At 38.1% G+C, this 16183-nt stretch overlaps 1 protein-coding gene across 1 annotated transcript in view; it reads left to right on the forward strand.

Moving 5' to 3' along the window:
• The window catches only part of VEZT (vezatin, adherens junctions transmembrane protein), a 51307-nt gene extending 39069 nt beyond the window's left edge, over positions 1–12238 (forward strand). The window contains exon 13 of the mRNA XM_041409743.1: positions 898–12238. Coding sequence (XP_041265677.1) covers positions 898–1478 — 581 coding nt within the window. The 3' untranslated portion in view covers positions 1479–12238. The remainder of the gene's footprint in view (positions 1–897) is intronic.
• Positions 12239–16183: the final 3945 nt, after the last annotated feature.

Genomic DNA, 16183 nt, shown 5'->3' on the forward strand with positions numbered 1-16183 from the left:
CTAAAGTTAATATTACTGAAATAGGATGCAGTTGAAAAATCCTAATACCGTAAATTTTGCTTCCCATGAAAAGTTTGTGTATTTCCCAGAGTTATTTTCATCTCTGCTTGCAGGGGTAAAGTCAGAATGGAATTAGAAAGGGAAATGCAACTTGGGAATCTGCTGTTGCCGGTCTCATTTATGTTCGTGCTGCTACTATAATGGAGCTGCTGCAGTTAATTTAGGGAATCTGTTACTTGGAAATGGACATTATATCATTTTCTTAAAATGAAAGCCGCCTGTTCTTCAAGGAGTGATTGTACCGAGTTACACTAACCCTTAACACTGGGAGGAGAGACTTCCTGGCAAGCATCCCGTTGCTGGCAATGGGACTCGCTGCTGCTACTAACTTCAAGAGAGGCTAAACTAAACCACACTTTATTTGTGAGGACACCTGACCTGACTGTGTGGATATGTGTTGTATTTGTATGTTGTGCTCTATGAGATAAGATATTGCCTATAAGGACTTTTTCATATACCAGCTGTCTTTAGTAGATTAGGTAAACTATTGTTCACAAGAACACAATTAAATCTGTATGCACTACAGTGGTTTTACTTGGGTTTTGCTTTAACACTGAATATATCCTCTGTGTTTGATGCTGGCTTTAAACACCACAATTTTGTGCTGTCTCTTCACATCACAGATTTTAAGGAAGAGTTACAAGTAGCCTTCACATTTCACTTCAGCTTTGTGATTAGAAAACACTCCTTAAGTTTTGGTGTGGGTTGTGTTTCTGTTGTTTTCGGATATTTAAAGTAATTTTAAACCTTATAATCTTGCATCTTTTCAGGCAAATAAATTATTTATATATAGCAGCTCACTTTGAGTTATCATTTAATTTTTTCCCCCTTTTTAAGCTGCAGTGAAACCCTTGTCTCCTGTAGAGCCATTGAAGCTACTAAATAATGTGGAATCACATATGAATTCAGATACAGAAAAGCAGGACTGCAGCCAAAGTTGTGATAAATCTGAAGAAAAAGACTCTAATCCAGAAGTGAATGCTGCTGATAAAAGCAGGACAGAATATTTGTACGAAGATCCTGAGATGGAGAAAAACAAAGACAGTATTACAGATAAAGATGTTTCTACGGGGGCTGAAGAAAGAATGTATTATCAGTGTGAAGGGAATGCTGAAGAGCTCAAGCCAAGCAGTGTGGACGGAGTAGAGGCTTCACAGCCTCCCTCTAAGGATGCATTACATTCAAAAATCAAGGATAGGCTGGCCCAGCTCCACATATCAACAGATTTTAACTTCACATCTGGTCTGGCTGCACAAGTTGCTGCCAGGTCTTTCACTTTTACTACAATGCAGGAAGAGACTTTTGGAGATGATGGGGAGGAGGAGGAGGAGGAAGAAGAAAAGACACAGGAGAATGAAGACCTTGTGGAGAACTGTGAAAATGAAGAGAGAGGCTCTGAAAGTGAAGGAAAAGTATAAGTCTGAGCTGAACTTTATTAAACTAACAGCAGGCAGTTTGATGAAAAAGAACTAAGGTGGGGGGTTGAAGGTGAAAATACTGGATGGAAAAAAAAGGAGAACTAAATATAATACATCATGTTCCCTAAGACTGATACACTAAATAGGACTTCTAAGTATATTGAAAATTTGCAGGTAAGAGAAGTTTGGGCTGCATCCAAGAAATAGATGGCTGTCCCTTTTTAAGATCCTAGTGACAGGGGTTGGAATTTACCTTTGTGTTTTCTGTTTTATTTATTTATATTATGACATATTGTAGTTTTTTGTTTCTAAAAAAAAGGAAAAACAATGTTTTCATTTACAACAGACTCCATTTTTTTGCTCTCTGATTCTTTTGTCATGGTATCAATGTTTGTTCCAACAAAAACAGCCAGGACATTTCTTTTGGAAGAACCTGAACTGTTCCCTGTGGTCTTCCCCCACCACTTTTGTTTCACTTCTTGTGTCTGCAGTGTGTTGGCTAAGCCATGATAGGTATTTGTGATTCTGCAACTAGTGATGTGGCACCCAGCTAAAATGTAGAATTTTAAATAAAAACTTGAAAGAGCTAGTATTTCATGTGTCCTGGGGTATGGGGCTGAAATAGTATAAAGTTAGTCATGCTACATATTAAGGTTTATTTAGAATTTTATGAAGGGTTAATAAATGATGTCCATAAATTGTAATTCATGTTAGAGAAATATGTTTTAAGTAAATTTTAGGGAAGGTTATAAGCACACCAGTGGAAAGTACTATAGATAGCTAGAAGCTATCTGTTGGATTGACAGAGGTGAGAAGTAAACACCTATTTATTAAGCCAGCTATTAATTGTTTGTTAACCTTTTGTAAACTGAACCTTAATGTAATTGTTTGATTTGATAAAATGACCGATTGTACATTTTTGCTTATGTCCTGAAGTAATTTTCTTAAAGGAAAGAGAGCTTAACAACATGCAGTGTCTTGTTTGAACACCATACTTGCTTCTCTCTAATGTTCTTTCACTTTTCCTGAGATCACAACTTTAACCTGTGGGATTAAGAATCCATGAGAGAATTACAGTTGTGTATTTTTTTTATTTTAAGTTAGTTAACTGATGATGAAGTCTGGATGTTTGGTATGAGGTTATGCCAGTTGCTTTTTTCTCTGTAGTGGTGTTAGAAGGAGCAGGAAACTGATGCTCACAGAGGAGCTGGTTAATGGTTTCATTACCCTCTCTTCCTTTTACTCTCTGACACAAAATGAAGCAAAGCTCCCATGTCTCTAATGGCGAGAGCACCACTTCTTTGTGTGGAATACTCTGCTTGGACCCAGATACACTTCCAGGACAAAACACTGCATCAGTTACTTAGAGTATTTATGGCGTTTTGCAGATTCTATAGAGTAAAAGGCTTTTTAAATGCTGGTGGTGCAGAGCAATATCTTTCCTAGGATGGCATCATGGAGAGCGGGGAAGGTAACACCGGTCAGCAGGTTAGGGTGGAACTCTTGACAGTATGTCAGAAAACAAGTGTTTTCTTTCAACACCCTGGCCTGTATTAGTGATTTTGCATGAACACTGTGAAATATGTGGACTTTTTCACGGATGGTAAAGAGGGAAATTGATAGAGAAGGGAGTATGACTTACAGTGTTCTTTCACTGTATAATGCCTGTCTTCTCCCTCACACACAGGTTCTGGGAAGAGAACGTGTTGCTGTTTTTCATTGACCAGTAACACTGTGTTCTGTGTCCTTTATTTTGTGCAAGTGACTGGAAGCTGAGTGGTTACTGTCTTAAGGAGGTTGTAGAAAAAAAAAAAGATGATTTTCATAGTGAATTCAGAAGATAAGCCTCCTCTTAGTGGTAGAGTATATTCTTCTATAACTAAAGATTAGGCTAAGATGATGAAACACTTTTATTTTCTCTGTGGTAAGCAATTTTTTTTACCAAGTCTAGAACAGCTGCTTTGGATAGATTGTGTTTGAAGCATTGTCCATGCTTCTGAAGAAGTCTTCCTCATTCTTGACTTGAGATCCTCACAAAGTGCCCAGATATTTTTTGTTCCTAGCTGATTGTTCTGACAGCCTAAATGTATCTTCCATCAGTATTTTTCCATGAATTCATCCACCATCATCTGATGTTGTGTATCCCAGAAAGGTACTCCTGACCTTTTTCTATGGGATCCAAATCATAGTTTACAATATGTATGGCTATGACACCAACCTGGAAAAATAATCAGATTTAGGATATTAATTATCACTGTGCTCACAGTTTCAGATGAAGTCAGTAGTTGCATTGGTACTGGAATCAGTGACAGATCTCACATTTATAAAAGCTGCTATCTCTATTCCTTTGCTGTAGTTCTTAGTAAAAATCCTGGAGGATCTACTTTGGTGGCTCTCTTAGGGTCCAGTTTTACTATATGCTGGTCTTGGTAGTGAAACTGGCCTAAAAAGCCCCATCCATCATGAGTTGTTCATTTTCATCCAGAAGATGTGTCAACACGGGGTTTTGTGTCCATGTTATAAACAAGTCCATGAGTCCACCCAGGTGAAAAATTCACCCTTTTTAGGCTTTTTTGATTTTCACCATTCTTATTGCAGTGATGCAGTAACAGCAGTTATCTCAAAACAGCTGTATTAGCACGTGTTGCTGGCCTGAGACTCAGGATTGCCCACATTTACATTATTGGCAAAGATGGTGTAGTGTGAAATTACAGCCTTGACATTAGACATGGCTATGATCAAACAACGACTTTTTGGAGGAAGTCTTGATCCTACTTTGAACAAATAGATTTTCTACAAGCAATTTAACTGATTTCCACGGTCTTAGAAGTTGCCCATATGAACACCTGGACTCACTTGTTTTCTCTGCCTCTCATCACCTCTGTATAAAATAGCTGTCAGGTCATTTATTTTGATCTATTTAATATTCTCCCTGAAGAAAAATACTGCTAACAGTGTACAGCGCACAAAGCCTGACTTCTCTTGATTTGATAACCAGGTTCCATCTATGTATGTCATACACTCTGTTATGATCCAGATTTCCTCATAATTATGTCATTTGAAATGACTGTATATACATGCTGTAGGTTTCTTCACGAACCTGACAGATTTCTTTGCATAATTTATTGCTGCCTTTAAAATAATGTTTATGAACACACTGAAGTGTGCATTAGCTCTAATGAGTTGTCTTAATATATTGAGCATGTCAAGGTCTGAGTTCAGTTCTGTGTTCTTTGGCTCATTACCTGAGATAGGGATTTTTGTGAAAACAGAACATTTGCTTCTTAGAGCTTTGTAACTTTTTGAAACATTTAGTAGGAAGTCCATACTAAATTATGGGTTATGACAAAGAATATCAGCAGCCAAAATCCTTTGTGAAGAGCAGAGCTAACAATAAATGCTTTTTCCCTATCCCATTTCCAATTAGTAGTTCTGTGAAGTAAAGAAACAAGTCATTATATAGGGTTAAATAATTTCTTCTCCTTCTACCTGGAAAGCACTCCAAAGACAATATTTGCTTCTTGGTTTGGATTGCAGTTTAACACTACATCTTTTTATATCACTTCATTTTACAGCTAAAGATCTAGGTAAAAGCTTAAATCTAGGCAAAGATCTGTGATAAGTAGGTAACTTGTCCCTTTTGTTAAGTGTATGTATTCATGACAGAAATTAAATGGTTGTGTCATGGAAGCAAATGTAGAGAGTTACAGGTAATAGAGCATCTTCCAAATGCAGTTAAATGTGCCTCTGTCAACTACAGGCAAGATTTGCAAATGTGAAGGTTTCTGCCATCAGTCATAGAAATGAGACAGTTTTACTCCCAGCAGAGGATTGCTGGACATCACTGAATCTTGCCCTTAGATTTTTAAATGCAAGATGGAATCTGGTAGAGTAGCCAGTTTTACTGAGATTTCAGACTTTGTCCTGAGCACACCTGTCTCCATGTGACTGTTACAATATTGGAAACTTTATGTTTTTTCAGAAGTGCAAAATTTGCAACTTTCTCATTAATTTATATGGTGGACTATGTGGAGTTGTTTGTGCACACTGAATTCTGTAATCTTGTAGATTATCCCTTTCTTCTTTTTTTCCTTTTTTTTTTAAGAAACAAGAGGACAAGTACACCTAAACTGCCCTTGACCTTTAAACTGTTTTGTGAAGGGCCGCTGTAGCTGGGCAAGTGGCTTGCTCCGAGGGCTAATTGCTTTTTAGAATTAACAGGTTTCATACTATCTCACCTGAGCAGAGTGTGAGAATGGCACTTGGTCAGTGTAAAGGGCCAGGCTGCTTTGGGATCTTGTCTGTGACAGGGACTAAACAGATGCTGAGGGAAGACTATTGTGTGGTGATACTTCTCCAGGCTATTCCTCAGCAATTTGTGGCTCAGGGACTTCTTGACCCAGTAGTGGTGGATGTCAGCTTAACAGGTTCTGATGGAATCCTTCTCCATAGATTTGCTCAGCCTCATGTTTGATTCCTAGTTCCAGTGCCAGTATGTGATCATCTTTACGTCACCATTACTGTCTTGTACACACGAGAAGATTTCTCAATAAACTTCTTTGGTGTTCTACTTTTCTCAGTCCTTCTGCAGAAGTTACGTTTTCTGCCTTTTGTTTGCTTTCCTCACAAATCTCTCCAGTTCTGGATGTATAATGACCAAAGTGTGGTGCAGTACTCCAGACTAACCTCAGCGGTACAGAGTAATAATCACCTCCCATAAAACACCAAACCATTCAAATATATTTGAGTCCATATAGAAAGAAAAATCCTTTTAGATCTTTTAGCCGTAGCTGTTAGGATGGAAAATGAAAATGTTTGGTCTGATGGAGGAGAAATATTTATTCACTGTCAGCGGGATTTGGCTGGACAATGTTTTTCTTTGCTAACAAAACAAAAAGTTGTTAAAACAAAATGATCTCCCAACATCTGCCACCTGGTCTAACACAAACTAAAGATGCCAAACAACACTTGTTTAAATTTCAATTTGACTTTTCAGAGCTTTTTTTGTCTCTGATGCAAAATATTTTATCACACAAGAAACACGGCAGTGGACATATGAATATCAGAGATCAAACAAAAGGCCTCTCAACCAAAGGCTAATTTTTAAAATGCTTGGTGGTGTGCTTTATTCATTTTCTCATTATATTTAATTCCCTCCTGTATATGTGTTTATTTTGCCACCTGGGATTTTAAGTGCTGAAAGATACATTTGATTTATTCGACTTGGAAATTTGTGCAGAAATGAGATAAGAGGTAATGGTAGTGTGTGGTAAGACACAGTCATAGCAAGGGGTGAAATCTACCTCCCATGAACTTTCCTTTCTAGGTGGATAAAGCAATGTGGCTTGAGCTGCAGCTGGATATGAAACTGTTCTTGATGTGCTGCCTTCCCTTTCACACTGCTGTGGCTCGAGTTATTGGCAGCTTATCAGAACAGAACTTGGCTCAACAGGGTGTTAGCCCACTTTCTGTATCGATCACAGGATTCTGAAAAAGCGACTACAATTTAGTAGACAAGGAAAAGGTTTCTCTGTTACAAAGTGGCTTATTGTAAAAGGGTTGAATGGGACCAAAACTTGAATATTTTCATGTGATCAGCATATTTTGACCCTTGTACCTTCTCAGCTTTAAGTCTTAAAGGCCTCGTGGACCTTCGGTTTAAAGTTTGCTTTAGAGGATGAAGTTCTATGACAGTTTAAATCACTTCATGGCCATGAAATCCCAGTCCCTCATCTAGGCTGGCTTTTGTAAGCACTCTGTGATCTAGGATATGGGTAGGACTGGAAGTGCATCAGTGCTTTAACTTGCAGCTGGCTTCCTCAGTCCTGATGAAGATGATGCCAATCATTGTTTTCCTCACTAATTTTTTTTTCTTTTTATTCTAGAGGCGTAGGCTGCCCTAAGACCATTTGTGTCTTATTCCCCAAAGTTTCTAGGAACTGTTTATGATACTGCCAGTAAAACTGAAATTATTGTGCATGTTTTTTCCTACTTACTCATTTCACCCTTCTGGACCCTTTGACACCCATGGTCTTCTCCTTTTACCACCACTCAGATTCAGATTTTAAAATAGCACACAAATTCTTTTTACATGTATTTGTAACAGAAATAACTAAATCTAGAGTTGTGTACTGACTTTCTCACTTGAGAACTGAAACAGACAGCAGGCACCATAATGGGGAGCATACAGTCAAAACAGAAATAATGTATAGCAGCTCAAATTTATACCACACTCTTGGTGTATATTGACTCTTATAAGTAATTCTGGCTTACTGAAAAACATTTTAAAGTTGCATTTTAAAAATAACTGCAATTATATAACAATGTCCCAAAATAAGCGTCATAAGTTGGCTTGATTTGTGCTCAAATCTTAATATTTAAAGATTGCTTCCTGACCTTCCAGCTGCATGGATGAGAAGTGAAAATAATCTCAGATTTCCAAAAGAGAGAGTGACCAATCCTTTCCGTTATTTTGTGCTATTAAAGAAAGGTCCATTCCTAAACAAACAAAAAGAAAAATGTCACTGCTTAATATCTTCAATAGTCATTACTGACAGAGAATCATGCATTTGATCTCAATAGAAGCACCATAAATGCAGGCTATTTATAATGTTTGATATCTGTGTTTCGATAATAATAATAATAGGCTTTAACTGTATTATGGGATGAAAGCCAGAAATGTACAAACTGTCCGGTAAATCTTTCATCCAAAGGCACAGCTGGGGAAATTTAAACAAGTTCGTGTTGGCTGTTCCTGCACTGCTCAGTATGACGTTGCAGTCCAAGCTTTTCATGTCCCAGTGTGGATGTTCACGGGTGGTCTGCAGGCACCTGTGTGCTTGAGCTCTGCAAAGCTTGCAGTGATCACAAAACAGAGCTGAGAGAAACCTAAATAGGAACAGGATGCTTCACAAGCATTTTGGATTTATTGTCTGTCTTCCTCTGTTGCAGCATCCCTGTCATATGCAATCCCACTCGTGAACTTTTTCCTTCCCACTTTCACAGGCCACACAAACCAACTGGGGAGGATTTTATAGTTTATTTCTCACCTATGGGACTATCTGTAATGCACCAGGTAAGTTATCCACAACTTAAACATTAGTGACCAAACTGTAAAAGATGGGGCCTGGAGAAGCTCTTCTGGTTTGACCACTTCTGCAAAGGGTTCTCCTGAGGTGGGAGACCACAGGAGTGCTGAGCTACGTGCAATGACTCTGCAGGTGTCTTTCAAAGCTCCAGTTTTTACTGAGTCTGTCCTTTTCTCTGATTCTCTCTCTTCCCTCTTAGCTGCCTTCAGCTCTTCTCCAGTATTCTCTTGCCAACTGCTGTGGAATTTGGCCACTTTTTTCCTTCGGTTCTGAGGCCTTTGTCTAAACTTTATGAAATTATAGGCTAGAGGGAATCCACACCAAGGTGCTGCTGTGCATTCTCAGTCATAAACTCATAAACAGAAGGGTTCTTAGGGCTGGTACAATGTCTTTCCTGACATTCCTTCCAGGAAGCTCTGACCTACATTTCAACCTGGCATCCTATTTCTTCCTGGACTTCAGAATATTCACTCCCAGGAATTTCCTTCCCTCCTTAATGATTGTAAGATGCTAATGCCTCCTCAGCCAGACTGACCCTCAAACACATGTTCCTCATTACATGAGCCTTACTTTTTCTTTCCCACAGGAGGGTGGCACAGTTATGGCTGAGTCTGCCTTCTCCTAAACAAGTTTGCTGCTTTTAGCAGTAGGGGCTGAACACGTATTGTCCAGCTGCTATGTCAATGTGCTTTAGCTCCCCAGCTGCCTGATCTTGAGCTCAGGAAGCACTGGGATCTAGCAGTTGTGCTTAAGCCTTTCCCACTGGTAAAGAGCATGTGTTTTCAAAATACAAGTATTACTAAATCTCCCTGAATTGAACCATTTTGAACTTTTATTGGGAGCATAAACAAATTATTTCTTAATTTAAGGGGTTTGAATAAGCCTTATAAATATATGTGTGTGTGTGTGTGTGTGTATACATACATACAGATGTAGATATATATATATACACACACACATATATATATACACATATATACATATATACACACATGCACACCCCTTCATTATGTAAATGTGTATTGCCATATATCCCATTGCAAGGCTTGTCTAGCAAAGAGTTTGTATTTTTTTCATAGCAAACTATCCAGTTACTTACTTGAAAGGTAAACAAAAACTTAATTCTTGTTATCCAAAGGCAAAAGAATTGTATTCTACCAAGCAAACTGTGGAAGTATTTCAAACCTGATTTTACATCTTTTATAGAAAAGCTGCTTCATTTTGTTTTCACTTATCAAGTCTTTGCACCTGAGCTGCTGTGAGTGTCTGTATGGCCATTTGCCCTGTCTTAAACATGTAAACAATACATGTTCCTCAACATCTCCTACCTGCTAAGTCTTAACATTTCCCAAAACAGGGCCTAAAGGCAGCATAGACTGCCAAGGAACCACAGGGAAGGGAAAGAAAATAATCTTGATAAGCTGCTGCTTAATTGGCTAATAAATGAGAGCTAAAATGTAAGAGGAAATGTTCAAAAGAACAAACTGCAGCAAGAGACTTCTGGCAGGGCTACAGAGGGAAATCACATGATACATTCTGAAGTTTGCAGACACTGGGAAGGATCCACAGTTTCTTGTCCATGTGGAGACAGGAAACGCTCACCAGACTTGTAGTCTTCAGCAGCTTTTTTTAAAAAAGCCTCTATTTTATCTGTTTTGTTTCCACAGAAAGACTTGCTGCTTTCTGTACTGTGTGCTCAAGCTGTGTGTAATCAATCTCTGCATCTCTTCCTTTAAGTTCTGTGTGAAGTCAGTCTCCTTCCTTCCACTGCACTGAAAACCTGTGTGTTTTGGCTCTGGAGTCTCCCCTGCACCCGCCCTGCCCGTTGCTGATGCTGCTTTAAACGGGGTTCATTCGATCAGCCTCAAGGAGGTTTAGATCAGCAGCTCCTTAAAGCAGCTATGAAGCCTGGGGGCTGGCTGTGCTAGGGCTCCAAGAACTCCAGTTCTGGGTTGGATGTAGGCAGTAGCAGGAAGACATTCCTGGATGCTGACCTTTTCTTGTGATAGGGTTTCCTGCCTATGATATTTTCCCAAATTATTTTGTTTCTCTTTTTTCTCTTTTTTGTACTTGCATTTATCTTCATTCTTATTCCCATGGATACACAGAACCTGAAGTCTTCTTTACATATTTGTTCGTGTACATCACTAGGATTATTTTTAGGCCATTTTAAAATTTGTGCCTGGGTTTCCCCAGTTTCAGAAGTAGCTTTACCTCAACTATAATGCTATAACCACTTTTAAAGACTTTTTGGTTGCTATTATTTCTTCAGCATCTGTAATAAAATTCTGCCTCACTAATGCCTGTATCATTTTTCTCTTTATCCTGTATCCCTGACAGTTGCTTAGGTGGAGTGGATGTGGCTTATCCATCCTCCAATTAGTAATGATTGAATGGAATGCTTATACAGGGATGCAAAAATGCTGTATGAGCACTTTGCTTGATTTTTTATACAGAATTTTATTTATAATTCCACTTTCATCCTGAAGATGGAATTAATTTTAAGCAATCCTGGCAATGGTTTCTGCAGTATTTTGTGCTGACTCCTTGGTACAAGCACTTTAGTAATGAGCACTTGTTACTCTCTTCTGAGTAAGTGATGAACTGAAGAAAGAATGTTTTTCTGTGTGTCGTGTGCTTCTCGTTGTACCTTCCCCTCATCCTTCAGAGACCTCTGTGCTGTGGCAACTGTTGCTAAAACTCCTTTTAGCATCACCCAAATGCCTGTGTAGGTGGGGCTTTAGAAAGAAACTAATGTGTCAGTTGAGGACACTGGGAGCAGGTCGATCTTTAATCCAGGAATGCGGCTTAGGTGCTCTGCAGGAGATATATTCTACTTGTGTGTGCTCCAAAAGAGCAGCAACAGGACAAAGTCACTCCTTTTATCTGGAGCTTTTTCATTCCCTGGTAATGTTTAGACTTTTGTATCAGAACTTTTCAAAGGCTGTGTTCTGTTGCTGTTAGGAGTTGTGGCTGATGCACACCTCTCCCTGTAAACATTCCCTGATTTGGTTTTAGGGTTAGCAGCTACTGACCACTCTTCCCACTTAGGTATGACCCACTCTCACCTAATTCACATCCCCAGGAAGGCCAGCTTAAAAGGTTACTGGGAAGAAGGGAAATAATTTGATAATGAAAGGCAAGAGGTGAGGCAGGAATATTTTTTCTTTTATTTTGACTCTTGCTTCCAAATTGGTGCATAATTTGTTGTGCAAAAGGTCTTGCTTACTGTTTGCTGTTTTCAGGTTTGTGTGTTTGTTTTCATATGGAACAGTGAACAGATCAAATTGCTGCTGTTAGAAGGAGATGTCTGTAAAGGAAAGTAAAGGAACATCCATAATGTTTTCCTTTACTTGGAGACTTCTTGAATGCTAATTGCCTGTGTGTATACTTCATAATGTACCATATGCAAATATTCTTCAGGAATTGATACTACCACTTCAGTCAATATTTTCTATGTTAGAACTGTATGTTTCCTATACTGCCAAGAATGTATATATATCTATGAAGACTTAAGATTGTATCTTTTTGAGCAAGCCTCTTTCTTCAGCCATCTGAAACTTTCTTCCTGTTTCTCAAGTTTTCTGCTAATTTATTAGACTCTTGTGTTATATTGTGTACTTTTTGTATCAGTTGTATCGCTGTATTTCTTCTTTCTCTCATTAAAACCTGTTCTTCTCATCCTCTACTGTGCTGCTTCATATTTGAAGTACTCACACCATATCAAGTAACCAGATCTAGTGCAGTGGGTCAGCCTGAAGTGGATCCAGACCAGTCCTAAAAAGCCAGTCATTCAGACTTCTATTATATTGTTCCATTGATCCCAACATGTAATCCACTTTATTGTTTTAAGCTTAATTTTGCAGCATAGTCTGTACTTTTATAATATAGTAAAGAAGAAACCTGGAATGGGACTCTCAAGGTATAAACAAATGGACAAGACACAAAAAATGTACTGAATTATGAAGCCCATAACTTTTATGGATGGATGTTTCTGCTTACATTCGTTAAGATATTGGTGGACTTCCTGAGGGAAAGAAATTTTGAGGAGAGATTTGGAAGAGGATCCCAAGAGCTAATTTTTCCTAGAAATATGGCCATCAACTTAAGTTAGTCAGTTATCTGTGCCATCTCCATGCTTAATTCATCTTACAGGTAATTGAAGAGGAAAAAATGAATGCAGGTTAGGACCTGTTTGCTTACTTCCATTAAAGAAGCAGCTGATTTACAAACAAGAAAATGCTGTCTCACAAGAAATCACTCAATGAACAGATAGAGAAATGACAGTGCTTTTTAATCCTCCCAGTAAAAGCAAGAATTTCAGTGTTTCACTGATGCTAATTCCTTTTTAGCAGTGCAGTATCTTCTCTAACCTGGAGCTCTCAAAAGGCTCTCTTCCCCACAGAATGGTATGCAGGAGGGAAGAGTTCAAAGGTCCTGTACAGTGGACCCAAGGTATTGAAAGAAAGTGAACAGAACATGCACATGCACCTGTGTGTTGAGTATCTGGCAATTTTTGAGGTTAGGAAAACAGTTGGCAAGATGGAAAAATACCAGAAGCTTCTACTCTTGGAAACTTAAGGATGAAGTTAATCTCATCTTTAGCACCACCTTTACAATTATGGTAGAATATATGGAAATAGCTATTTCACCTAGCCTTGGTTTTCACACAGACTCTTCATCACCCTCTCCTTCATTAAAACTATTCCTGTACTACAGTTGCACGTGTGCATGAAAAAACCCCATGGAGTGTCCCCGTCCATTTAAGGATTTCTTGTCATGGTGTTGTGGTAGCAAGAAGCAGAAACACACATGTAGAACAACCATGCTGGTTTTGATCACATTGTCATGGGTTATCTGTAGGTTTAGATTAGGCAAATGCCTGTCTGTGCAACTGCATACATTTGCTATTTGCTTCTAAGTTGCATTTAGGGATGATACCACATTGGAAATTATTAAGGAAAATTCTAGTATAGAGAAGAACTAGCACAGGGAATTCCACAGGCCACTGTAGCCTTTTCAATCACTCACAGAAGTGTTTGCAAAAACACCCAGCCTAAAGCTGATCTGTCCAGACTTCAATCAAGAATGCCTGACTTGGAGAGAAAGCATGATAGGCCATATGAATATACTGAAATATAATGAATGAATGTAATGACTATATTTGAAAATGCTACTGTTAATTATCTGTTATATTTAATCCCTGACTTCCCTATCATTCCAGTAATTGTTTTGTGCGCACATGAAGTGACAAGCTTCCTTCAGAGATGAATGGACTGCAACTATAATAGGTGCCATTGTTTGATATAAATGAAATACATTGTTTTGTTAAGTTAAAAAGAAGTCAGAGACATTCCATGACCTATCTAAGCTAGCTGAGAGCAGCTCAGCAAAAGACTGCTCAATTCATTTTGGCCTATATTCTGTATTCTTCTTTGTTGTCACTGTTATCACCTGATTCTTAGCTATTCACAATAGCCTAATAGATCAACATCATCATCATCATCGCCTGCATGATGTATTGGTTAAACCAAGAGTGGAAAACAGTGATCTTTGCATTGATTCCAGGCACTCTTGAAGTTTCAGTTTGATTACTGGCTTGCATCAGCTTTAAATTGAAAAAAATATATGGTTCCCAAAAGCCATGCAGTAAATAAATTGTGAAAGTTGCAATTATTTCCTTTTCCTGCCTGTCTTTATTTCTGCTTTGAAAACTTCTGTGAGAGAGCCAGCTATGGCAGGACATGCTTTAGCTCCTGGGAATGCTCCCTCCAGGAGCTGTATGCTCAGTATGAGGATGTGAGGTATTTGACCATCTCCTGCTATTTCTCTAGATTGTTTCTAAAGCTTCCCTGTACTATTAATGAAATGAAGAAGCTAATTGCTAGAAGACAGCTGGCAAAAGTAATTGCTCCTTTAATTGTAATTAAATTTTTATGACTAGTGCCAAAATGTGTATATAACAGCCCATAAAACAAGTAAGTCTTGGTCAGACATACACAAAGAAGCAGGGGGTGAGCCCAGGACCTTTCTCTCTTTTCTTGTTTTCTCCTTGACAGTAACCACCAGTAAAGATTCTGTAACACAGCAGCTGGGTTTAGACAGCCCAAACTGCTGAATGGGACAGGAAGGAATATACAAGATGGAGAACTTGTAAACACACCAAAAATGTCCAAGTACTTTGATACTGAGACTGCTGTACTTGCTGCTCTGAGTCACAGTGCTTTATATATAAGAAATTAAACAAAGAAGCCAAAGGTCTCAGAATGAAATTATTAAAACCAATGCTGATGGAAAGTAAAATACCTGAACGTGAAATCACTTGGAAGTAACCCATGTGATAATCACTCTTTGTCTTAGCTATTTTTTAAGGTCTTTAGTAGACTGGCTGTACCCTATGATAATAGAGTTGGCAAAGAGCAGCTTTCCTTGGATGTACATCTGCCAAAGAAGAGAACAAAAAAAAAGCTGAATTGGCAAGAGCAACCTCTTAGCCTAAATGAAGATGATAGATTGAAAAACAAAGAGGATTGTTAGGTAGCTTGACTTCCTTTATTATGGCTTTCAGCCTTCACCTTTCACGACTTTTTAATAAAATATTTTATTTTATTTAAGAATTAAAAAATAAAACTCAGATTCTTCTGGTCCTTCCAAAATTTCCAAAGAGCATAGGGGAGTGTATAACAACATTCTGCATGCTGTTTCAATGACTATCAAAACCCACCATCCATCCTGGTAACATTTCAGTTTGTGTCATAATATGACATATTTGAAGATGAACACAGAAAAGTACCTTAGACACAGGAAAAAACAACTGTTTCTTTGGGTTTTCTCTTAATATGTTAACAAATTTTTTTGCTTTAATTTGTTGTTATTGTTGCTGTTTTGTCATTTTATCAAGAAGGAGTAAAGTAGGATATCCTGCTTCTACACTTTCTAAAGTAGCAATTAACTTTCCTGTTTAAATACTCTATCTCTTAGAAAACTTTTCTAGAGAAAAAAGGTGACCAAGGTTATTTTGATAAGTGATTATAAACCTATAGGAATTAACTATGCTTGATATTCAAAGCCATAAGTTTTCAAAATGTGGGCAAAATCTGAAACTTTAGTAAATTTTTCTCCCTAGAAAAGTGAACCACAAAATTAAAGCTAATTCGGGGCTGTTCAGAAAGATCCAGAGCAATTTCCCTACTCTTATTTCCACAGTTTTGAACTTGATTTTGATTCTGAAGTGAATTTCCTGATATCTCAATCATTTGAATGTTTCCTGAAGCTGGTATTTATAGATTACTATCACATCATGACATTCTCAACAAAGCAGATGAGTTAAAAGCCAAATTCTGTTTTGTGCTAGAATTCTTAAACAAACTGAGTTAATTATGCATTTTGTAGTAAGATGTCAACAAATGAGAGGAGGCAACCTTCTGGATTTTTAGAGTGTTTCTATTCTCTTTGGGTTTTAGTCACAGTATCACACACTAGTCTATGTCCCCAGATTCAAAATTACCAGAGCAAGTTCAAATAAGATAAATAATTTTCCAACATATGGCAAAGACTGTTCCACATATATGACATATGGATAGATATAACCTATGGATGATATGTCATATGGATGGA

This window comes from Onychostruthus taczanowskii, unplaced genomic scaffold (assembly GCF_017590055.1).
Source record: "Onychostruthus taczanowskii isolate IOZ18803 unplaced genomic scaffold, ASM1759005v1 scaffold31, whole genome shotgun sequence".
In the NCBI taxonomy this organism is placed as follows: domain Eukaryota; kingdom Metazoa; phylum Chordata; class Aves; order Passeriformes; family Passeridae; genus Onychostruthus; species Onychostruthus taczanowskii.